This window comes from Fukomys damarensis, unplaced genomic scaffold (assembly GCF_012274545.1).
Source record: "Fukomys damarensis isolate Sample0158 unplaced genomic scaffold, DMR_v1.0_HiC HiC_scaffold_16, whole genome shotgun sequence".
Taxonomy (NCBI): domain Eukaryota; kingdom Metazoa; phylum Chordata; class Mammalia; order Rodentia; family Bathyergidae; genus Fukomys; species Fukomys damarensis.
In genome coordinates this window covers 22,194,714-22,220,131 of record NW_022900928.1, presented here as the reverse complement: position 1 = coordinate 22,220,131, position 25,418 = coordinate 22,194,714, and the positions used below count along the sequence as shown (strand labels likewise).

The 25,418-nt window shown below is 36.1% G+C and overlaps 1 protein-coding gene and 1 pseudogene across 1 annotated transcript; both read left to right on the top strand.

The window, feature by feature from the left end:
• Window positions 1-10,566: 10,566 nt before the first annotated feature.
• On the top strand, window positions 10,567-11,520 carry LOC104856531 (olfactory receptor 10A5). Its single transcript, XM_010615982.1, has one exon. The coding sequence runs from the start codon at window positions 10,567-10,569 to the stop codon at window positions 11,518-11,520; it is 954 nt and encodes a 317-aa protein (XP_010614284.1).
• A 5,986-nt stretch (window positions 11,521-17,506) lies between these two features.
• Window positions 17,507-19,165, top strand: LOC104856532 (annotated as a pseudogene).
• Window positions 19,166-25,418: the final 6,253 nt, after the last annotated feature.

The window sequence follows — 25,418 nt, the reverse complement described above, 5'->3', positions numbered from 1 at the left end:
CAAAATAAAAATAATAATTAATAATAAGAAGTTTTTTTGAGTTCTTTATATATTGTAGATATTAGTCTTCGAGGAGTAGCCAGCAAAAAAATCTATTCTGTAGATTGTCTCTTTACTATGTTAGTGGTTTCCTTTGCTGTGCATAAGGTTTTAATTTTTAAAATTTTATGTGATCTCATTTGTTGATTCTTGGTATTATTTCTTGTGCAACTGGGGTCTGTTCAGAAAGTCTTTGCCTATACCTATGTTTTCAAGATTTTTTCCTATTTTGTGTTCCAGCAGGTGAAGTCTTTCTGTTTTAATGTTTAGATCTTTGATCCATTTTTTAGTTTCATATATAGTGAGAGATGTGAGTCTAGGTTCAAACTTCTGTAGGTGAATAGCCTGTTTTACCAGCACCATTTGTTAAAGAGGCTGTCTTTCCTCTAGCAAAAGCATTGGATGCTTTTGTTAAAGTTAGGGTAATTTAGTGTGCCTGGAGTGCCTGCATCCTCTATTTTGTTTCATTGATCCACAAGTCTTGTTTTTGCCAGTATCATGCTGTTTTTATCACTGTAGCTTGTAATACAATTTAAATTCGGGGATTGTGATGATTCCTGCCTTGCTCTTGTTGCCTGGAATAGCTTTTGCTATTCCAGGTCTCTTCTTATTTCATTAGAATTTTAGGATTGTTTTCTGTGTGCAGAATCGTATTGGCATTTTGATTGAGATTGTGTTAAGTCTGTATAGCAGTTTTGGAAGTATGGCCATTTTGGCTATCCTGGGTCAGTCAGGGACTATTTTTATATTGAGGGTACAGTGATGAACTATGTGACCCTGTCTACCTGATGTTTGTCCAGTAATGAATTGGAGAAATAAGCAACTATAAAATAAAAACATTCAATGTACTCCTCTATTTTATAAAATACCACAGTTTGATAATTCTGCCAACAGAGTATTCAACCAGTCTCCAAATATTCTCACTCAAATTCTCGTAAGGTTTTCATTTTCATTGCCACCACCGTTAGTCTAGACAGAGTTTTATTTCTGAATTATTTTTATAACAACCTCCTCACTGTTATCAAGGACTGCATGCTCATTTCCTAACCCTACTTTACATGTATTTTGCAGTACTGGATTTACAGTGATGAGCCAAAATCTCCTTGCCCTTGAAATATATTTTAATAAAAAGAGGGGCTAGAGATGTAGTTCAAAGGTTGAGTGGTCTACTATATGTGAAGTGATGGGTTCTATTCTCCAGCACCATACAAATAAAATGTATAATTGACAATTTTTATAATAATTTGGTAAAAAGAGAATTAAATGAATAATTCATAAATATATAATTACATATTTTTCTTATTCCTATGAAGAAAAAATAAAATTCTCTAAGAAAAAATAAGGAAGAGCCTAATATAAGAAGTCAGAAGTGTGGTCATTTCTAAAACAGTGGCAACAGAAAATAAGGTAGGAGTTAACCTGATAAAATTTAAAAGGAAAAATACTAAATCTTTTTTAGTATGGAGACAGACTCTCGTAGAGTTACTAAATTTATCAGGCTGGGCTTAAAATTTAAACCTACATAGAAATCCTAAGGCAGGAGTTTGATATATTTGAAGAAAAGGAAAAGGCAATCTAAAAAAATATTTTTAGTGAAAAAAAAAAGGTCGTGGAAGTATTAGTAGTGGACAATTAATGTAAACCTACATAGAAATCCTAAGGCAGGAGTTTGATATATTTGAAGAAAAGGAAAAGACAATCTAAAAAAATATTTTTAGTGAAAAAAAAAAGGTCGTGGAAGTATTAGTAGTGGACAATTATGTGGTCAGTGAAACATCCCTTCCCTCACTGTGACAACTTCAGGTCCCAGTCAAACAATACTACCATGGAACTTGATCATACAGGGGTGGCAGACCTAGGTCACACATGCCACAGAGGGCTGTTTGTATCACTGAAGGCTATAAAAGGCTGACCACCACTGACATTCACCAGGGCTTGTGTTTTCTGCACTTTATCATATTTCCTTCTCATAGCAAATACTGGGACGTGGAACAATTTTAATTTTCTGTAGGTCATGAGGTCTAATTAATAGAAGAAGAACCAAAATGAAAGTGTTTTTTTGCTTCAGGTTTCTTTCCTTTTTGTTAAAAAGTTTAATAGACACACATGATGAATTAATTAAGTATAAAGTAGCAAACAATGAAAAGACTTTCCTTTCAGTGACAACCTTTTTTCCCATTTCCCTGTTTTCCCCCAAAGACAACTGTGGACAATTTTGTATATACTTTCAAAATTGTTCTGTTTGCATGTTTGTGTGCACGTATTCCTTGATATTTATTTCTAGAAAATATGCATGATTTGTGTGATATTATGTAATGTTCTTCAGCTTCCTTGTCACATAAAAGTTTGTCTAGGAGTTTATCCCATATTAATATAATGCATTCAAATTACACCACAAGCAATGAGAAATGTACAATTTGAATACATTCTCTACTGATAAAATTAAGGCAAATAGGACCAGGGATTTAGCTCAGTGGTTCTGCCACCTGCCTTGGCATAAGGACCCAAGTTTGATCCCCAGTACCCTCCCCAAAATTAAGGCAATTTTCCCATTGTTTTGCACATAAAGTTAAGCTACAATAAAAACAATAGTCTTTCCTGTTTCTACAGTGCATGCCTCAAAACATGAATCACTCTGTCTTGTACTGTTCACTAACCATTTCAAAAGCACTGAACCTCAAATCGTTTAGTCAGTTTTGGGCAAGGGATTATTTCTTTTGCTTTATATCTTCTTTACCAATGGCCAACCTAAAATTAGGCAATAATAATAATAATAATAATAATAATAATAATAATAATAATAATGTATAAATTGATTCTTTTCACTCATCATGTTCTCATCTCTCTCCTCCTAGAGTTTGTTTTTAGTAACTAGTCTCAGGTATTTAATTTGTTTGTTCAATGCATGGCTTCCTTCCTTTAAATGTAACTTTTATAAGCACAGATTTTGTTCGTTTTGTTCATTTGGTATCTGAGGATCTAGAAAAATGACTGGCATACAATAATCACTCAATAGTTTGTTTTAATCAAATCAAATTTACCATATGCTGGGTTATAAATCAAGACATCAACATGATATATATAGTGTAATGTAATTAATATCAACATTAATATGTGCAATCTACTTATATGAACCCTATAAAATAAGCCATATGATAGGTTATAATAACATAATAATAATAATAATAATAATATGATAAATGTGTTGTAATATAATTAACATCAATATTAACATGCCACATTTCATCATACCAACCCTGTAAGTAAGCCTAATTATCTTTGCCTAAGCAAAGAAATCTGCTTAATGCATGACTAAAAAACTATAAGCCTGTGAAGTTTCAGAGTTAGCTTCAAATGTAGACCACTTAGAATCCAAAACTTTTATGCTTTTCTCTTTATGTCCCTCCAACCCTAGAGTATGGTTTTCCTTTCTTGACTTTTATAATTTTGCCATCTGACATTCCTAAGAGCCCCAAAGGACAGGAGATTTAAGGAAGGTCAAGGTCCCATGAGGAAGGGAAGGAAGAGGACCTTAGATGAGCTCAGATGAACCTGGAGGAAAATAAAGGTTCTAGCTTGTCAACTGGCCCTGAGGGTGGAAGAGGCACAACTGGGAATAATTATAAAAGTCAGGACTGTGAGCAGGGCCAACCTGTAGTGTAAGGTTACTCACATCTGACACAGAAGGCGGCAGTGACTTGGCTACAGCTGTAGCCACCTAATACCTCAGCCAGAACAGAGACTTCCCCAGTTCCCTTTTAGCTTTTCTGAAACTGAGATAGACTTCTTAGGTATTTAAGGACATGTATGAAGCACGAATGTCAGACAGAGATAATCAAGGAAGGTGTCCCTGTTGGACACAGGTAAGTCCTCTTTCCAAAGGTCAAATCAACAGGCTCCTGCCTGTCTAATGCTTCAGTTGCTCAACTGGACAAGTTCTGGGCCGATTTATTCAGGACACCTGATTTTATTCTTAGGTCCACACTGAGAAGATCTAATTGTTCCTCTGTTCTCTGGGTCTGAACTTTATTTTGTTATGTAGAGTAAAAGATCTAAGATCACAGAAAAAAGACATTACTCAGTTTTATTTTGTTTGTTCATTGGTTTTTCCAATTCTGTCCTATAAAGCTTTGTGAGTCAGAGAATTTCAGTCTCTGGAACTTCTATGGGACATGTACCTGCTCCAGATCTTGATTTTCCCGTGGTTGACTCAGTTAAGCACTCTTGAGAGAGGGCATCAGCACACTTTACTTCTTTAGGGTAATGCTTAATGTAATCAGTCAAATCACTATAAAAGGGATGGGCCTGGAGAAGTTTTGAGGGTCCTGCCAAGATACCTGTGGGCAATCATGGGACACAGTTTCTGCAGTGCGTCCCATGTCAGAAGCAGGGGGCCAGCTCTTCTTCCTCCCTAGTTCCCAGAAGTGTTATGAGAAACCCAGCAGCCCTTTCATCTCTGTTCCCTCTTCCTTTTCAATCTTCTTCACCAGCACCATATGCTACATGTCTGTCCTGAAATGGGGATTCTAGTGACAGTGTTTTAGTAGAAGGATGTTGGTAGACACAGAATCCAATGGAAACTTCATGAGCAAGGCACTTGAAAAATCATGTATTCATTCTTATCCTCTTTTATCAAAAAATACATATAAGTGTAATAAAATATAGACAGGCATTGGGTTTAATCTTAGAAATAAAACTGGGAAATTCAGGTGTCAACAGATAATCAAAGTACAACAGAATAACCAGTTTTAGAGCATACAAGAATATCCCTATTTTGGAAGCATCACAGGACACACGCTTTTAATTCTGAAGGAGAGAAGCCACCCAGGTGGAGCAGGGGATATATGAAAGAGAGGAGGAATATGGAGAAGTGACATCATGAACATAGGTATAAGTGGGGATTAGCAAACTACACCGCATGTACAAAATCTGGCTATCCCCTTCTACGCATGTATGTTTGCATGTATGTATGTATGTATGTACGTACCAGGGATTGAACTCAGGGTATCATGCTTGCCAGGCAGGCTTTGTGCTGCTGAGCTACATCCCCAGCCCCTATTACCTTCTTTATATGACTCAAGCTAAAACTTACTTTTAAAAAAATAATTCCTAAAAAATCAAAGAACAATGGTTTACAGCCCTGGCAATACATGACATTCATACAAATTTCATGCCAAAGTTTTACTGCACCTCATGCTCCTTTACCTAGATATTTGTACACCCTAATTGTTTATTTGTCTACCTATATCATATATGCCTCATTTTTTCCAAAATAAGACCTAACTAGAAAATAATCAGGAAGAGAATAGTGAGGTATAATCTTCTCCATGATCATGGTAATGAGGAGCACTTATTTTCCAGTTAGGTCTATTTTCAGGGAAATATGGTTTTAGGTATCACATGTGTTGTACATGTATGGGTGTACACACGTGTGTATATCTGTGTATTGAGTAGCTTGACAGAAATCACATGGCCCAGAAAACCTAAAAGAGTTTAGACCTGGCATTTAACAGTAAAAGTTTGTCCACTCCTGGTAAGGAATCACAAAACAAAGTAATTTGTTTCATAAATGGCAAGAAATGCAGCATTAGAATGCTGAGAGATTAAAGTGCCTTGATGACAAAGTGACGAAAGAAGAAATTTAAGGAGTATGTGGTATTTACATTGTGTCTTTGTTAAAGACTCAAGGTTCCTCTTATTTTTTCTGATTATGCTTTTGGCTGCTAGCTCTGCCTTTTACTGCCCCACATAAGCAAGATACCAAATTAATAAACTACTAAATGGCTTAACCTAAATTCCAGCTCATCCACTGGCAATATGGGGGGATAATAAGAGTGCCTACATAAGACCATTGATGCGAGAAGAAAATGGAAGAAAGGTAAAGTTCATAGCATAGCTGGGTTGTGTATTCAGTACGCATTACCAATAGATGGTTGTAATTTTCACATAATTATTACTGATTTTTTCCATTAATATATGGTAGCTTCCTGTTGAATGTTTGGGAAACTGCAAAATAAAATTAAGAAAACAGTCCTATCTCCCTTTCTACCTCTTAAAGGTGGTTATTGCTAAAATGTTGCATATTCCTCCATTCACTTTTCTATGGATATACTTATAAAATGGAAATATTAGGGCTTGCTTCTGTCATTTCTATTTTCATTTACTATTATAAGGTAGATGTTAACCAATCAATAGCAGTGAGTGTTTTTCAAAAATGATTTATATGATTCCACATTTCCTTAAATGTTTGGGTAATAATCAAGGTAGTCATTATGGATTAGTGGTTGTTTCTAGTTTTGATTGTGTAATACAGCATTGAAAATGTTTATGTGTGAAATGATTGTCTAAGACTGAGGTTATTGATAAATTAGAAAGATTGAGAAGGTTCTCAAAACACTGAACAAATTTTCTAAAATGCTTTTAAGAAAAAACATGCTATTTGCAAATGAAGTTGTCAATTCTACACGTATTTCATAAATTTGATGAGCAAAATTGAATTTCTGTGTTGTTTCTGTATTTGTTACTTTTTACTACTCAAAAAAATGAGTGATTTTGTATGGTTATTAATTATTAGTCCTTTTTGGTGAGTTGAATCTTTTTGTGCCATCTGTCTTTTAGTGGAAGTGATATTTTGCTCCTAATGATTTATATTAGTTCCTATTTGCAAATCAGCTAGAAAAACACTTTTTACTATTCACTGAATTATTATTACAAGTTTGTCATTTGTCTTTTAAGTGTAGGAGTTGAGTTACAAATGTATTTTATTCTTAATTATGTGTCTATCTAATTACAAAGTAATGTATCACCAAATAATATGAAAGAGGAGGGAGAAATTCAAAGTGATTATTATCACACCACACATACTGATGTTGACATAAATACAATCACAATTTATACATTTATGGATATAATTTTATATTTTAAAATAATCTCTTTTTACTAAGAAGATTATTTTGTAGCATACAACATTCACTCAGCTAAATATAGGGGATGTTTTGCCTCACTGTTAAATCTTCTCTACCAGTTCTAAAAGGCTGCATACAATTTAACAATAGAAATATGAAACAATTTATTTAGCAACCTTGCTATTTATGTTTTTATTTGTTTGCTATTACATTATAATAAAGTTGAGAGGAACATTCTACTCAATGTGTGTCCAAGATTAATCTAAAATTGTTGGTAGAGTATTGCTAGTTCAAAGTTTCTTTGATATATAATGTGAAATCTGTCATTTTGACCTGTAGTATTTATTTTCTTCACTTTTTAAGATAACTGAACTCTATAATATAAAACAGCATTTGTTAAAAACTAGCTTTGCTGCGTTGTACTTTCTTAGTGTTTTTATCAAATATCAGTTGGCTATATAAGCATGTTTGTTTCTGTGCTCTGTATTCCATTCCTATAGTCCACTTGTCTTTCTTTATGTCTCCTTTGCTTATTTTCCTGCTCATTGGAACAATAGAAATATTATAGCATTTATCTTTGGATACTTCTTCTTTGTAATGCTTATATTTGGGTTAGTGGATCTTTTTTCTTTCTGTACTGTGGGTTGAACTCAATCCCTCACATTGAGCCACCTCCTCAGTACCTTCCTTTAATCTTTCATTTTGAGGCCAAGTCCTACTTAGTTGTCCAGGCAGGACTTGAACTTACAATCCTCCTTCCTCAGCTGTTCTCAATGCTGGAATTACAAGCTATAGCCACTGTGTCAGGCTCATCTGTCCTTTACTAATACGAATGTACACAACCCACCAAATTAAACATAAACATATATAAATATAATACATATATTTAATAACAGATAAAACATATGTATAATAACAGATTATAGCATCTAAAATTAAATGTGAACATCTTCTACATATTTGTCTAGAATATATCTAGAGAGTAGTTTTGAACTTCATCGTGTTTCAGTGATTTGTGTAATACAAATATTTTATACTTAAATAGTGCATCCAGACACTATAAATGGTTTCATCTAATCAGAATATACTTACAATATATAATATATGATCTTTTATATACTTCTGTTATTCCTTTCTTTTAATGTTTTCAGAATTCAGCATCTCTTATTCACTGGAAATAGAATGCTAGATTTTTCTTTTATGATTAACCTCTTTAATAGTTTGACAAGAATTTATATTCTTCTAAAAAGCTAGTTTTCTAGTCATGAACACAAATTGACACTCAATTTAGTCAAGACGAATTTATAATCTTTCAAAAATGTTTTTGTCTTTTCTTACGCTCTGGCTTTTTGAGTTGTGATATTATGATAAAACTACTTCAATCCACTCATTGTTTTATTTTTTTAATTGAGCTTATTGGTACATTTTAGGTATACAGTACAGTTACATTCATTATTGGGATCTTGTATCTTTACATGACAGGTCTTGGTTCTCATTTTTTCCCCTATCCCTGCCCTCCCTTCACCCCATCCCCCTTCCTAAACACTGTATTTCCATTTTTTCATTTTATCATATTTTTTTCTTTTCCCTTGTTACCTTTCCCCTACCCTTCCCACTTTCCCTACACTTTTAGCCCTTTTCTTCCTATTTCACACTGTCAATTATCTCATTAGGATCTTATGTACTATTATAGTTTTTCACACCAGAGAAACTATTCGGTATTTACACATATGTGACTTATGTATTTCAATTAGGAGTATATCCTCAATATGTATCCATTTTCCTATGAATGAATCTACTTTCTCATTCTTTATGGTATTCCATTTTATAGAAAAACCACATCTTCTTTATCCAGTTTCCAACAGATGGGCAGATGGGCTGTTTCCAAGTTTTAGATATTACAAACTGTGCGGCTATAAACATAGGTGTGCATATATCACTGTGATATGATTGTCTTAATTCTTTGGGAAAGATACCCACCAGAGGGATGGCTGGGTCAAATGGAACCTCTAGTCCCAGCTCTTTGAGGTATCTCCATATTGATTTCCACAGTGGTTGCACCAATCTGCACTCCCACCAACAATGGAGAAGGGTTCCTTTCTCCCCACAATGCCACCAACATTTGTTATTGAGTGATTTCTTGATAGCAGCCATTCTTTGTGGGGTAAGGTAAAATCTCAGTGTTGTTTTCATCTGCATCTCTCAAATGACCAGTGATGTGGAGCATTTTTTCATATATTTACTTGCTGCTTTTACTTCTTTGTCTGAGAAATGTCTGTTCATTTCAGATGCCCATTTTTGAATTGGGTCTTTATATTTGGGGGGGCTGATTGTTTTGATTTCTTTATATATTCTAGATAATAGTCCTTTGTCTGAGGAGCAGCTGGTAAAAATTTTTCCCACATTATAGGTTGTCTCTTAGTTCTGTTGATGGTATCTTTTCCCTCATCATTTCAGATGTAAAAAGAATAAAGATGCGCTATACACATGTACCAAGTTTCTATGATGGATTTAATCATTACATACTGCAAACATGTACTAATAAAAATATATATTTTAAAATATAAAGATAAAACCTTACATCCTATTAAGAAATAACCAATTTCATTTAAAAACTGGCATTTTATAATATTAATATTCTCTTATGATTTTCTAAATTTCTAAATTTATGACTCCATTGCTTATTCTCAATTCTTTCTCCTATTTTTGAATCAACCCAAACTAAGACATAATAAAATATTACACTTTATCCACTGCATATGCTATCAAATTATTTTGAAAGTTTAATTCCATTTGCATACAGAAAAGTAACTATTAATTTGTCCCTAGCTGAAAAAGATGATATCAATGAATCTTTAATGACTAGAGATACATAGGTAAGAGTGAAAAAAATTTTTTAATCTCATTCCACTCCTTTACCTTAGGACTCTGCTAACTTATCCCCAAAATTAAAATATTTAAATGTACAGCAGAAAACAGGGGTATATGGAAATGGTGTATTTTTTAAAATATCACAAAATACAGAGCAAATAAAGAGAAAATAAGAGTAGGTGTCGGGAGTCATTTTGAGAAGTATCAAAGCCCAGGTGTTTAAGGACTCTTGAGGACATGACCCCACTGTCAGGCACATGCACATAATGGGACACAGTTATATAAGAATAACTTAGTTTAGACAACTACGTATGTGCAACATGGTCATGTCAGGACACCATGATGTAACGTATGATAACAATATATGGGCTAAAGGAATAAAGACAAGCAACTCTGAGCTCAGAGCACTGGCTCTGCCTCACCTCCTCCTGCTGCTTTCATGGATCTCAGTTTCATGTCCTTTCTTAATTGGGGGAGAACTCACAGCATTTAAAGGAACCCTCCCGGTTTGCTCTTGGGCAGCTCAGCTCTGACATTAGGGAAGAATAAGCTACTGTTCAGCTCACACCATATGTTAGGTCTTCTTCCTTGTATCTTTATTTTAAAATAACACAACTCTTCCAACTGACATCTTGACCTTGCATCTTCCCCTGACAGAAAGGGGGAATCTGAAAAACATATTCAGAATGTGATAGTTGTTTCAGTGAATAATGTCTCTTTCTAGCCACAATGGAGATTTAAAACTGTACCTATGGCTTCAGGAAACTGTACAAGGCTAAATGAGTTTATCCTCATGAGCTTCACTTCTCTACCTACCAAGATACAGTCTTTGCTCTTCCTGGTATTTCTCATCATCTACCTGGTCACCCTGATGGGAAACAGCCTCATCATTCTGGTTACCTTGGCTGACCCCATGCTGCACAGTCCCATGTACTTCTTCCTCAGGAACTTGTCTTTCTTGGAGATTAGCTTCAACCTAGTCATCGTTCCTAAAATGCTGAGAACCCTGCTTGCCCAGGACACAACCATCTCTTTCCTTGGCTGTGCCACTCAGATGTATTTCTTTTTCTTCTTTGGAGTGGCTGAGTGCTTCCTGTTGGCCACTATGGCATATGACCGCTATGTAGCCATCTGCAGTCCCTTGCACTACCCAGTGCTCATGAACCAAAGGACATGCACCAAACTGGCTGCAGCCTCATGGTTTCCAGGATTTCCTGTAGCCACTGTCCAGACCACATGGCTCTTCAGTTTCCCATTCTGTACCACCAACAAAGTGAACCACTTCTTCTGTGACAGCCCACCCGTGCTGAGGCTGGTCTGTGCAGACACAGCACTGTTTGAGATCTACGCCATTGTGGGAACCATTCTGGTGGTCATGATACCCTGCTTGCTGATCTTGTCTTCCTACACACGCATTGCTGCTGCCATCCTCAAGATTCCATCAGCTAAAGGGAAGCATAAAGCCTTCTCTACCTGCTCTTCTCACCTCCTTGTTGTATCCCTTTTCTATGTGTCCTCGAGTCTCACATATTTTAGGCCCAAATCAAATAATTCCCCAGAGAGCAAGAAATTATTATCATTGTCCTACACTATTGTGACTCCCATGTTGAATCCCATCATCTACAGCCTGAGAAATAATGAGGTGAAGAATGCCCTCAGCCGAACTTTCCACAGGGCCCTGGGCCTCAAAAACCACAACCCATAGATGTTTCCTCTCCGTGTCCTCACCTCACCATTGGAATGAAACTTGGCTTGACCATTGGTAAACTAGTGGAGAAAGGAGTATCGTTACCATCTGGCAGCTTTCTCTGCTTTCCCAATATTGCTGTACATTGTTTTCTTTGTGGTACAATTGGTATTTTGGTACTTTTGTGTTAACCAATCCTAGGTATTTACTTTGGTAATGGGAGCAAATGTGGCATGCGCTGTACACAAAATAAAACTGCAGTGATGTGAATTTGGGGAACAAGTCTGGAAGTCTGTGAAAAGCACCAGGTCATCTTGGCCCTTTATCTTATTTTGGTCTAGTGTGACTCCCTACGCAGGAGAAGAAACCTGTAAGGTCTCTAGCAGTAAATTCTTCTCGCTGTTTTTTTTGTTTGTTTGTTTTTTGTTTTCATTTCATATGGCCATGAGGCAATGTTGGCTCTTGAGTTTGTTACTATGTAAGATGGATAGAGGAAGAGCATGGTGTACTTATTACAATAAACATACAATTTTTAAAATTATAAACTATAGCCTGCAGGAATCATCAAAACATGTTTAAACAATTATTATTCATCCAATTCAACCTCTCTGAACTTTATAATTAATAAGGAAGGCTTCTAAGGTGATTATTCCTAAAACTGTTTTTTGGAAAAGTTTAGAGCTGACTCAATGTTGTAGGCAGTATGCAAATGAATGACTTCACACACTCGTATAAAGTTAAAATTTATGAAAATTGCCATGAGATAAAAAGAAATGTCAAGAGAAAGCAAAATAATATTTTATAAGCTTTTCAGGTGATAACATTTAAATTAATTTCTGCAAACTAGGTTAAAGTTAAGGAAAGACAGAAGTTGCAGATAAGGAAGAACTTAGTAAATTACAGAAATACAAGAAGACTTATTTTTGCAAAAATATGATAGTCAAAAAGACAGGTAAAAACGATTTGAGAGATAGGGTGAGGGCAGGAGTGGCACCAATTATATTTGATCATATTAAGTACTTGGAGTCTGACCTCCATGCAGTACACACTGGAATATTTTGATCACGTCAGTGATTTTTTTAAAAGGATACAGTGTTGTCTGGAAAAAACAATGCACTTTCAATAGAAAGAGTAGAATGAAGGAGAGTAACATAGTGATGGTTTGGTTTAGAACACTGGCCATAGAAATGAAAGTTCAGATTCAAAATATAAAGTTAGAAAGACTTGGTGAAATAAATTTATATAACAATTGAGGAAGAAGGAAGTGTCAGAAACTTCTCTCACATTTTTGGCATGAGATTGGTATCAATTAAATGAGAAAGAATGGAGTAAAAGCCTGTATCTGTGTGGGGGACATCAGAAAGAGAGATGTAGGGAATTCATTTTCTAATTTATCTGAGAAGTTTGGTGTAGCTACATAAGTTATCCTAAGTTTAACCCACAAAAGCATATACTAGAGGCATGATTAAACTACTGAAATAGATAATAGCATGATTCAGTCCCTGTGGTCCAGTGGTGAGACAGAAATACAAGCATATTAGGATTATGAGTAATTATATATATATACATATATATATAGTTATATATATAGTTATATATGTAACTATATATATAAATATATTGTTATATATTTATAGTTATATATTGTTTAGAAGAATAATGGAACAGGACTATCAGATGAAATTGGGATTGGCTTTGGATTATATGTGCAAAAGAATTATAAAATGGGCAATATCATAAAAATGAAATGAAACCATCATGATGCATTATATAAAATGTGTTATGCCTCAGAGGTCAGCAGATTTTTGTTTAGAAAGCCAAATATTAAGTGTGTGAGATTTTTGTGCCAAAAAGTAGAATCATAAAAATTTTATAAATAATTGCACAATAAAAAGAAAAACAATTTTTCAATTTTTATTGGTTAAACTTAAAATGTACACCTATCAAGTTAAATAGCATTTCTTGTAATGTATATCCACTAAAAAGAAGGTGACAGATGGTTTGAATGTTTGGTGTTTGTTTGTTTGTTTTAGGACTGAGGATTGTACTTCATACCTGCATAATTATCTACATCCTCATCCATTTTTAATTTAATTTTATTTAATTTTACTTTACTTTAAACAGGATCTTACTATGTAGGCTAAAATGGGCTAGAACTTAAATTCTCCTACCTCAGCCCTCCAGAGTCCTGGAATGTGACTGATTTTTGAAGAGATAACATTTCACTTAATTAAGGCTCAAAGTTATTGTTCTCTTTCATCAAATACAATTGTGTAAGTGTTCATCTGTTGATGGTGATCTGTAATGAGATTTTACATATTTCAACTCTGAAGTGTCTTTCACATTTGTACATATTTCTAAATATTCTGCACGTTGAGATTATTCAATATTGTTTTAATTAAATATACTTGGTGTTTAGAAGACAATTCTATTAGCTTATTCTCCTGATATTCACTTTTAGCATAGCACTACATTGGAGAGTAACCATTTTAAATAGAAAATTTAATGGATATTTCTGAGTTCCATACTTAAGTATATTTTGAAATATGGAAACCTTCTTAGTTATTGCATCAAGGTCTAAAAACCACTTCTAGAATTTTACTTTGGACTGAGATATCTATGTGGGGCAAACTCATTTAGGAATAGAGGTCACTTTCTTGTCTTAACTTTTGATGGCATAGAAAGTGTATAAAACACCTAGATATTAAAATATTAGATGTCATCTAAATTACCTTGCCACTGAATAATTTTTCAATACAATTATGGTTTTGCTTTGTAATTTGAGATTGGATTCATCGAGAAACAATGTAAAGTGTGGATTCAAAGATTATTTTCAGGGCCGAAGATTTAGCTCAGTGGTCCTGCTGCCTGCTTCACAAGTACAAGGTCCAGAGTTCGATACCCAGTACAAAATTTTGGTTCAGTTCTGATATTTCTTTGTTGAATTTTTTTTTTGTCTAGTAGATCTATTTGTGACAGTGCGATATCAAGGTCCCCATCACAATTGTATTAGTGCTGGGCTGGGAATTTAGCTCACTGGTGCTGCACCTGTCTTGTAAACACAAGGTCCTGGGGTATTGAAAAAAGAAAAAAGAATGGATTTAAACAATTGTATTAGTGATTATTTTATTTTTTATGTCTGTTAATATTTGTTTTATATATTGCGTGCATTGTATTTGGTGCATACATATTTATGATGTTATCTCTTCCTCTTGGATTGTTCCCTTAAGGAGGATGTAGTAACCTTCTTTGTCCCTTGATATGCCTTGGCTTGAAATCTGTGGAGAACAGGGAAAGTGAATGTTACTAGAACCTCTGCATCAGGTCCTAGTCTCCTGTGAGCCATGACAGCACAAGGTGAATTAACTAATATATAGACAGAAAAAGAGATTTAGAGAAGCTGCATTTTGACCCCAGCCATGCTGCTCTTGGCAGCAAAAAACCCAGACTCCACCTTTATTCAGAACTCAGAAAACAAAAGTAGCAATTGACTCAGAGGGTGTGGTGATGATCCTAGAACAAGGAGGAAGTATACAGGTGAAGATTTGGTTCCTCCCAGGATGTCTCCAGCTGGTGTAGTCCTGCCCTGGAGCATCACAGTATCAGGGGACCTATAGACAGGAAAACTAGGCCCTAATCATGATTTAATTATGAAATTATTTTTCCCAAAAATCATATAGAATGGCTCCCAATAGAAATCTACTTTGCAAATGAAATAGGTACCCCTGATTATTCCCAGGTGTTGCGTGGAGTATTGTTTTACACCCTTTGACTTTTAGTCTACGAATTTCTTTTTGAGTTAAATGTATTTCTTGTATGTAGCATGGTGCTGGATCTTGTTTCTTGTCAGTCTATTTCTTTTGATTGGTGAATTGAGACTATTTACATTGATGATTATAACTGATATGTACTGACTTATCCTTGTTGTTATTTTCCTATTGTTGGCTCCCTTTTTTTCTATTCCATTTAATTGCTTTTCTTGCCTGGTGGATTAATTCGGTTGGGGTTTACAGAGTTGTAGTTTTTTTTTATCTTTTTCCAGAATGTCATTCAGAACATTTTTGGGTGCTGAATAGAGGTCAGGAATTTCTTCAGGTGTTCTTTGTCATGGAAGTATCTTATTTCTCCATCAATTTGAAAGATATTTTATGGTATACATCAATCTGGGTTGGTGGTTTTCTTTTAGGGCTTGAAATATTTTACTCCAAACTCTCCTTGAATTTGGGGTTGGTGTTGAGAAAACTGTGATTCTGATGGACTACTCTTCATACATGATTTGCTTCTATTCTCTAATATCTTTTAATATGTTGTTCTTACATCGAATTTCTGGAATCTTGACTATTTGTGTTGGCGTAGATTTTTTTTTAACCACAGCTAATTGGGATTCTATATGCCTCACTTATATGTATGTCAAATTATTTTTTTATGCTTGGAAAGTTTCTGCCATTACTTTTGATAACATTGTTTTCATGTCATTTACACTACCTCCTGCTTTTTCAATGACTCTGACAATCTTATGTTATTCTTTGCATCCTCTAGCAGCTGTGAAATTGATTTTTTGTGGTCTCTTGATATTTTAAAGGAATCTTTATTTTCACAATTGCTAATTGCAATCTTGTCATCTAGATCTGATATTCTGTCCTCATATTGGCTTATTCTGCTATATATACTTTCAATCTAATTTTAATCTCCTGGATATGTTTAAATCTGTTTCATGAACTTCATTTTCCCCCTATTTTGGGCTTTCATGTTTTCTATAATTTTCATAAGTTTATCTTTTTTAAAAATCTGTGTCTCCTCTAGATTCACTATATCATTCACTATCATTATTGTCTATTGTTACCTGAGAAATTATTTCTGATTTGATTTATTTTCTAGAGTCTTTTTCATCTTTTTTTTTAATTGCACTGTTACTACTTCAGAGAGCTCATTTGGGGCTTTCAAATTGCTCAACTTCATTGTCCCCTGGGTTTCCCTTTGGTGAGCTGGAAGTCAGGGGTTGCCTCTTGATTGTGTCTTCTCATTTTCTTTGTTTGTTTGTTTGTTTGATTTACCTTTATTTTAGTTCCCTGTAAGCTGCTATGGTAGCTAATTCCTTCTAGTATTGAGAACCTTTCTCAAAAGAATTAAAAGCATCATACCACAGAGATATATGTTTATAACAGCACAGTTTGTAATATCTAAATATTGGAAATAGTCCAAATGCCCATCAACAGAAGAATAAATATGTGGGGGTTTTTTTAATACAAAAGGAAACTACTCAGACATAAACAAAGATAAATTTAAGATATTTCTTGGTAAATGGATGCACCTTGAGACCATAATCTTTAAGTAAAATAAACCAGACACACAATTTTGAATATAGCATTGCTTCTGTGGTTTGAGAAAATGAAGGGGTAAAGACCAAAAAAAAGGTATAATAGATATTGGAAAATAAATAGGAAAATATGCCCAAAAGGGAGAGGGTATAGTAAGAAGGGTAAGTAAAAGTACAAAAGAGAATAGAAGAAAAAAACAAAACTTTTGTAAATAAGAAAGGGAAGAAGGGTTGAAAGGAAGGGAGGGGCATGGAGGAAAAAAGAAGAATCAAGGTATAGCATGTAGATTCACATCCAAGATGGCCACAGTCAGAAAGGAAAGACATCACTAAAGGGCTTGCCTAGAAGTGGGAGTCTAAAGATCATTCATATGGAATTTGGCACCAGAGCATTAGGTTATTAGATGGAGTTGGGCCAGTGACCACAAGCAGTGTTTCAGAGAAGATTCTGAGGAGCAGGATTGCTAGGTCACAGAGAAAATGAAAATGTCATTTTGTTAATGTCATTTCCAGCTTCTCTGCTGTGACAATTGTGCCATTTTGTACTCCTACCAGCAATACATGAGAATGCCCACTTCTCCCTGGTTTTGCCAACAATAAATGGTCAACATTTTGGATTTTTGCCATTTCAATAGGATTCTAAGATTTTCTGAGAACTATTTGGAAAGAACAAATCTACTTCAATAAATGAAGGAGAATAAAGAAAATTCAAGCCCTTCAGTAATGTCAACAAACCTGGCCCACACAAAACCATGTTGGTACTGGTATAAGAAAGACTTGGCTCATACACACTCATAACTCAAAGAACTTGATCCAGCCACAGAGGCCCTGGTACTGCTGAGAGGGGGTTTGCTTCATCTTTGATGTAGGCACACATTTGAGACCACACTATGACACCCTGGCAGCTAGAATAACTTATTTTAATTGCTTCTACATGTTTCATTCCTTCAAGCAATTCCCAAGATATGTGACAGGGTTTAGTTGTCTCTTTTTGTCTGGGAAGGTAGAAGAAACTAAAAAGACAGAAAAAAATGTAAAGATATCATCAAAACAGTTCATAGTTTATTAAATGATGTACATTTTAGCCAGTTTGGAGAAGACCCAAAGGAAGAAGTACTGGTTCTGGACAGAATCTTACTACATACCATAAAGTTCAATTTACAGGTAGAACATCCATACCAGTTCCTGCTCAAATATACAAAACAACTCAAAGGTTATTAAAAACAAAATTCAAAAACTGTTTCAAATGGCATGGACCTTTCTAAATGACAGTCCCTGCACCACTTTGTCACTGAAGTGGGAACCAGAGGGCATAGCAGTGGCAGTCATGTATCTTGCAGGATGTTTGTGCAAGTTTGAAATACAAGAATGGACCTCCAAACCCATGTATAGGAGATGGTGGGAGCAATTCCTTCAGGATGTCCCTGTTGACATTTTGGAAGACATCTGCCACCAGATCCTAGATCTCTACTCAAAAGGAAAACAGTGGATGCCTCACCAAACCCTCATCAGCTGCAGCAGCCTGTCTCTTCAGCATACACACAAGTGTCATGAGTACAGCTGTCACAGCTCTCTCAAGGCTCAGAGCCAGCCCAGCCCCCACAGAAGGACTCACAGTAATATGCCCAACAGCTACTGCCATAGCAAGCATAGCAGTCCAAGAAGCCATCTCCACAGCCCACTCCTCCCGGCCAGGTGAAGTGCATCATTTCTCCCAAAGAAGAGAACAACTCCTACCTAAAATCCCCAAAATTGAGACCAGCCACCCACCTCCAGACCAGACGTCTCTCCTGGACGTTGCCTTAGGCGAGGCCAAGCGGCCTGGCCCAGTGGATGCCAGTGACTTCTCCAAAGTCGAGATCCCTCCTCCCACCCACCCAGCCCGGTACGCCAGCTACCACCTCTGCTGCACCAGCCCTCACCCACCTGCCTCCAGCTACATGACGGGGATGTTCACCACCAAGTGTACATGTCCTGAGAGGGCTACCAGAGCCTGCAGTCCATGATGAAGGCTGAGGGCCCCTCCTACGGTGCCCTGCCCCTGCCTACAACCCGCCTGCTCACCCTCACATCTACCCTCCAACCCCACTTCGCCCCAGTGCCCCCCCAGCCTCATTCCCCCTGCCCACCATCCCGCTCCCTACACCCAGCTATCTGCCTCTCCCACCCACCTACAACCTCAACTTCCCCCCCCCACCTCTGTGCCTGCCCCCCACCCACGCAATCCCACCACACTCCCCTCCAGGATTGGGCCTCCCACAGGCTAGCTACCCACCTCCCAGGCCTGCCACTCATGCCCAACCCATCCCTCCACCCAACCCCGCATGCCTTCCCATGGGGGGGTAGCCTGGTTGCGATAGTAGGAGCCTTCCATTCCCTTGTTTTTTTAACAAGATTTCTAGTCAAATTTAGTTAAGTCGGTAAGCAGCAGGGTACCTTATATAATGCTAGACAGTCACAGTATGGAAAGAAGGGATTGTATCCCTGGCCTAAAATCAGGGTGGTCCTCATGCCTAGAGGATAGGACAAAATAAAACTAGCTCAGAAACTGGAAAAAAAACATGTAAAGGTGAAAATTTGTATCATTATATAAATGAAAAATGTGCCAATGAATAAAAAATAAAATGAAAAAAACAGAAAACCCATTTTTAGCTCATAGACAATATAAATGCAGGTAGACTGTTGGATTTGGCTTTTGTCTGTAGTTTTTCAATACCTGGGTAAAACCATGAATTCTGACACTAACACAGCTAAGTGTTAACAGCTCGGCCTGTGGTATTGGGTGGGTTATTTAGGCTCTCTGGACCCTTGGTTTCTTTTGTGTAATGTGAGGACAAGCATAGCATATATTTCCCAGATTCAATGAGATCTTATATGTCAATCACTAAAGGACTATGTGGGACACGTGGTAATTTCTACAGAGATGCTAACTGTTGTATTAGTAGCCCTGGTGATGATGACAGTAATAATGGAAGCTATGGCATGGAACAGGAAATTGAAGGAAGATTAGATTGCTACAGTAAATAGGAATCAAATCTTAAGCGGTCATCTAGCTGAACTGTCTGAACAGTTTAAGAGTTTTCAGCACAAGGAAACCAGTAGATATATATTTTGTAATATTACTTTGGCAATGGTGTTGAGAATGTGTTACAAAGGACATGACCTGTAATTTGGAGACCAATCAAAAGACTTGAAATAGAACAGAAGTGCAAGGAGTGCCACTTTGTAAACCTCAGAAATTGAAGTGTTTGTAAAATTGAGTCTATAGAGGAGCCATTAAACAGAGCTGACAGCTTAGAGGAAAATCACTGCTGTCTGGACAGTAGCTAGTCCTGTAAACCTGCATCCAACAGGGACTTGAGCTTCAAAGCTGGCTCTTTGCCAACATGAGATCATCAGGAATCAGGGCTCCGCTGCCTGGGTCCCTAGCCCTCTCCCCAGATCTGACTCTGTCTGGTTACCTAAGCTTTCCCTCTAAGTCTAGAATAGGCCACTGGGAGCCACAGTCAGCTGGGCTCCCTGAACAGCCAACTGTCTCATTAACTTTTAATGAGGTCATGGCCACTGGCTGCTCAGTAATGGATTAGTCTGCCACTCCAGGTGCAGAGGACACTGAAGACACAAGTCAGTGATAGCCCAGTCCACCCCAAGTGTGTTGCATTGGAGTCCTCTTGACAGACTCCTAGACTTCTACTATTAATTCTTCAGAGTCCATATCAGCTCTCAGAGATCATGATTCTGGAAACAGAGATTTGAGGGAACAGATCCTTGGGTGAGAGGAAGTGACAACACAGCCAAATGATCAGGCATATACTCGACCTGATCTGTAGAGAAAATTGAGGAAATCAAAAGTTCTTCGAGCTTTCTTGTATATTAACACAAATGGAATACTGCTTGTCAAACATTTTATCATCTTATTATCTATAACTGCCAATTCCTTCCTATTCCTCTCAGTAGCCAAATGTAGAGTCTGTATCATTTTATGAAACTTTCAAATATTAGTTCTGAAAGTTCAGTCATTGGCACACTTTTTCCATCCTCCTTGGGTACCATCTCTTAGATATCCCTTCTATTCCCTGGGCTAGAAGTAATCCCTCCTGTGGTGATGATGTGGGAGTTTATTCCTATCTCCCTCCAGGATTGGTGCAAGGTCCTTGCAATTGGCCTCACTTCTGCCAATCATGTACAGTCATACACTTTAAAGCAGTCCACCCTCCTTATTCTTCCCAGAATTCTTTCCAAATAACCATTCTGTCACTATTAAGTTTAAAACCTTTATGATTCACCTTGATCTTTAGAATTAAAGTAATGTTTTTAACATGTCATGCAAAACCCCTTTACAGTTTTCCTCTAACTTCTCATTCCAACTTTAGTGCTTACCATATCCCAGACATATATTTGAATAAATATTCGACTATTTTAGCCCCTGCTGGTGCCATTGCCACTATCTCCAGTGCCAGAGGGTCTGCTCGATTGCATCCTCCCCTGCCGGTGCCACTGACGCCATCTCCAGTGCCAGGAAGGTAGCCACATGGGCACTCCTGAACCCTCCAAAGCCCCCCTCGTGCTTTCAGACCTGATTGTGCTAGTCTTTAGACCTACTCTGTAGAGGCAGAGGTGGTCATAAAAGGTATTTTCTGGTGCTCCCAACTTTGAACATCTTTAAAGAAAGGGAGGGGGAATCCCATAGTAGAACTGAGTGGAGTTCAACCCTTCAGGAGGTCGGGGAACTCAGTCTGGGCCTTGCAGCCCGAGATCAGTCTGCATCGTGGGGTTCTGCCACCAGCCAGCTGAGATCAGGGGACTTGGCTCTGCACATGGCAGCACATGTTGTATATTGTGACAACAGAGATATAGTCTGAAAGAGGCCCTTCAAATTCATTTTTTTTCTTTTTTCATTCCACTCTGCAAATTTTTTTTCTGTCCTCTTTCTCCAATGCAATCTCTTGCTCCACCATATTATCCCTCATCTCCCTTTTTGTTTCTGCCCCTGTCCTAACTCAGATTTCTTCTTTTATTATTTTTTTCTCTTTTCTTTATGTTCTTTTCTTATGTCAGTCTACCTCACTCAAGGGTTATTATACTTCTATTCTGTTTATCCCTTTTGAATTTAACAGTTTCCTGACAATTGGGTGGTCATTCTAGGTCTTCTGGCTTCATGTGAAACCTTTTCTAATTCTTTTACTTATCTACTCTTCTTGTCCTAATTCTGTCTTAAGCCCCCATCCTAAATGGTAAATATCCTTATTGAAAAGTTTCTTCACTGCGAACATATTTTGGATTGCTTCTTGATTTTAATTTAATTCACATGGTTTGAAGGTGATAGACTAATGACTACCCCAAGTGGTCAATTTGCAAGCTGTGGTTAATTGTATTGTGGTGCTGACTGTATCAATTAGGATAAAGGATTGTGATTGATTCAACGAGCTGTTTTCTTCAGTACTATGAAGATGAGAATGTCTATGAGTCATTAGAGATCCATGGGCTAAATCCCAACTATATCAGGAAGATTTAAGCAATAACCTAAAGGTTAAACTAAGGACAACCCAACAGCAATAGTAAAAATGAGAAAATGCTTAAGCAAGATACAGGGACAGACTTCCAGTTCACCAATGGCAAACAGTGGGGCAAATGAGGATGAAAAGTCTGAAAGTGAATCATCAGGACACCCTGAACTCAAAGCACAGGAAGTAAGAAAACTGATCAATCAGGCTCTAGAGAAATTTAAAACAGAAGTAATTTCCCAGATAATCATAGAGATGACAAGCAAAATGAAAGTTATAATTTGATACTCTAGAACAGAAACTGAGAGGAAAATAGATGAGCTCAGGACCACAATAGAAGCCATGAGTGCCCAGCATAAAAAAGAATTGGAAACAATAAATGCCCAATATAAGAAAGAAATGGAATCCACAAGTCAGATTCAAGCAGATATCCAGGAGATTAAAAACTCCATTGAGAGTGTTCACAAAGGAATAAAGGGGTCCAAAGATAGAATCTTAGATATAGAAGATAAAATTGCAGTCAGTGACCGTGGAAAGAGAGGTCGCTTAAAAACAGTAGAGGATCATGAGAAATTGGTCCAACAACTCTTAGATGATGCAAAGAAGAATAACATAAGACTGATAGGAGTCCAAGAAGTAGCAGGAGAAAATGAAAATGACTTAAAAAAGCTGTTCACAGAATTAATTATAGAAAACTTCCCAAACAGAGGGGAAGAATTTGACATACAGATAAGTGAGGTATATAAGACTCCAACTAGCTGTGATAAAAAAAGAAATCTACACCTGGACATATAATAATCAAGATCCCAGAAACCCAACAGAAGAACAAAATACTACAAGCAGTAAGAGAAAAGAAACAAATCACATGCAAAGGAAATCCCATCAGAATCACAGCAGACTTTTCAACACAAACCCTTAGGTTAAGGAGAGCCTGGAATGAAACATGTCAAGTACTAAAAGAAAACAACCTCCAATCTAGACTGATGTATCGTGCAATGGCCTCAACTCACCAATCAAGAGAAATAGACTGGCAGAATGGATTAAGAAGCAAAATTCAATAATATGTTGCATACAAGACACACCTAGTGAAAAAGGTAGACTGAAAGTGAAAGGACAGAAAACTTCTTCATGCAACAGGAGCCCAGAAAAAAGCAGGGGTAGCAATCTTGTTCACAGGCAAAGTAAATTTCAAACCTAAACTGATTGAAAGAGACAAGGCCACTACATCCTTGTGAAGGGAACAATTCAAGAGGAAGAGACAACAAATAAGTTATTTTCAATCTATTGAGTGTGTTAGAAAGCACATATGCTCCTTTTCTCTTTTCTTTCTTTTTTTCTTTTCTTTTCTTTTCTTTCTTTTTTTTTTTTCTTTCCCTCGTGCTGGGGATTAAAGTCAGCACCTTGTTCTGGCTAGGCAAGTGCAGCAACACTGAGCTAAATCTCAGGCTTTACATTTCATATTTTTAAAATTTATCAGCACATTAATCTTTGTCTTTATATGTTGGTCTACCAAATTGATGAGTTATTTTGGTTCTCATTTTCTTTGCTTTTTTATTTGAGAATTTATGAAATTTGTATGTCTGAGTGGTATGAAAAGCATTAAGGTCCATCCGTCATTCTCTTCTCTCATCTCTCTGCCTTCTGCAAACTTCCTTTTCTGTCACTACAGCTTGTGTGGTTGGAAATTTGTTAAGACAAATTTTGTTATTTTATCAATATATCTTTGTACCTATTTTCTACTGATAATGAATAGTAATTTTAAGTAAATTTTATCACAACTATACTTAAATAAATGGATAATAAAACATTAATATCATTCAGTATCTGGTACATGTTACAAATTCTCCAACTGCCTCAAAGATGATATTTGTTTTTCTCAAATCACACAAATCACAAACATTCCACACATCACTGCACTGTTTTATGATACCAAAGTATATATTGTATTGTAGAAAGTGTATATGTGTCGGGGGTATGTTTTTACACATATATGTGCACTATTAAATGAGAAATATGGTCATGAATGTGGTAGAATTTTGCACATTTGGTATATCAATAGTTTCTCTGGCAACCTTATGAATTTTCTAAATTATATGCTTGATTTAATTCATAGTCATTTGTTTAGGAAGAATATTACATATGTATTGGTGTTAAATTCTATCATTATGCTATTAAAAATATAATAAAAATAAGTAGGGGATATAATAAAATAGAAACAGAAAAATCATCTTAAAAATGTGAACTCATTTAGTTGTTTTTGGATTTCAAATATAAGTATATTTCTTTTCTGTGGGAAGTTTTGTTAGAAAATGTGAGTGATATAATCAACAAGCATATTATATCAAATTAATAAAACCAAGGAGTTAATAAATCTTAAAATTTTGAGGACAGTTTCTCAAATATAATATGCAACTTTGTTTTTTTTGTAAATACATTATTTCAAAAATATTATACAAAAAGAAAATGAGAAAGAACATATAATGTTTGAAGATCATATCAAACTAATAATGTATTTGGATTATCAGTCTGTGTTGCATAAACTTTTGTTTATTTCATATCCTTTTCTGGTGTCATATACATGTATATTTGAAATTTTTATTTAGTATCTTCATTTCTTGTTGTCATGTATGTTTGCAATCTTTAATAAAATAACCCGACTATTTTCATGCTATTTTCTTCCCACACCATGCTTTTTTGTTTTTCTTTTTTGTACCAAAGATAGAACTCAGGACCTTGAGCTTGCAAGGCAGGCAGTGGCACCACTGAGCTAAATCCCCAGCCCCATGCAATTTTAGTCTTTTTCATTCCCATCAAACATTGAAATCTGAAAAATCTTTTCAATACTATGTGTGCTATTTACCAACAAGCAAATTTACACAAATTACTCTAAATTTTAGTCCTTCTGTGAGCAGTGGGGTAATGTTCACTGAGTTAATGTAAAGGTAAAATGAGAATAATACAACCAGTATCACTGTGAGCTCGAGATCAGCCTAGGCTACATAGTGAGTTCCAGGCCAATCTCAACTACATAGTGAGACCCTGTCTCAAAAAAACCAAAAACAACTTTAAAAATTAAAAAAAAAAAAAAAAAAAAA

Bases quoted from the DNA above. Each gene is read 5' to 3' on its own strand.
- LOC104856531 (XM_010615982.1), top strand. From the start codon at position 10,567: ATGGCTTCAGGAAACTGTACAAGGCTAAATGAGTTTATCCTCATGAGC.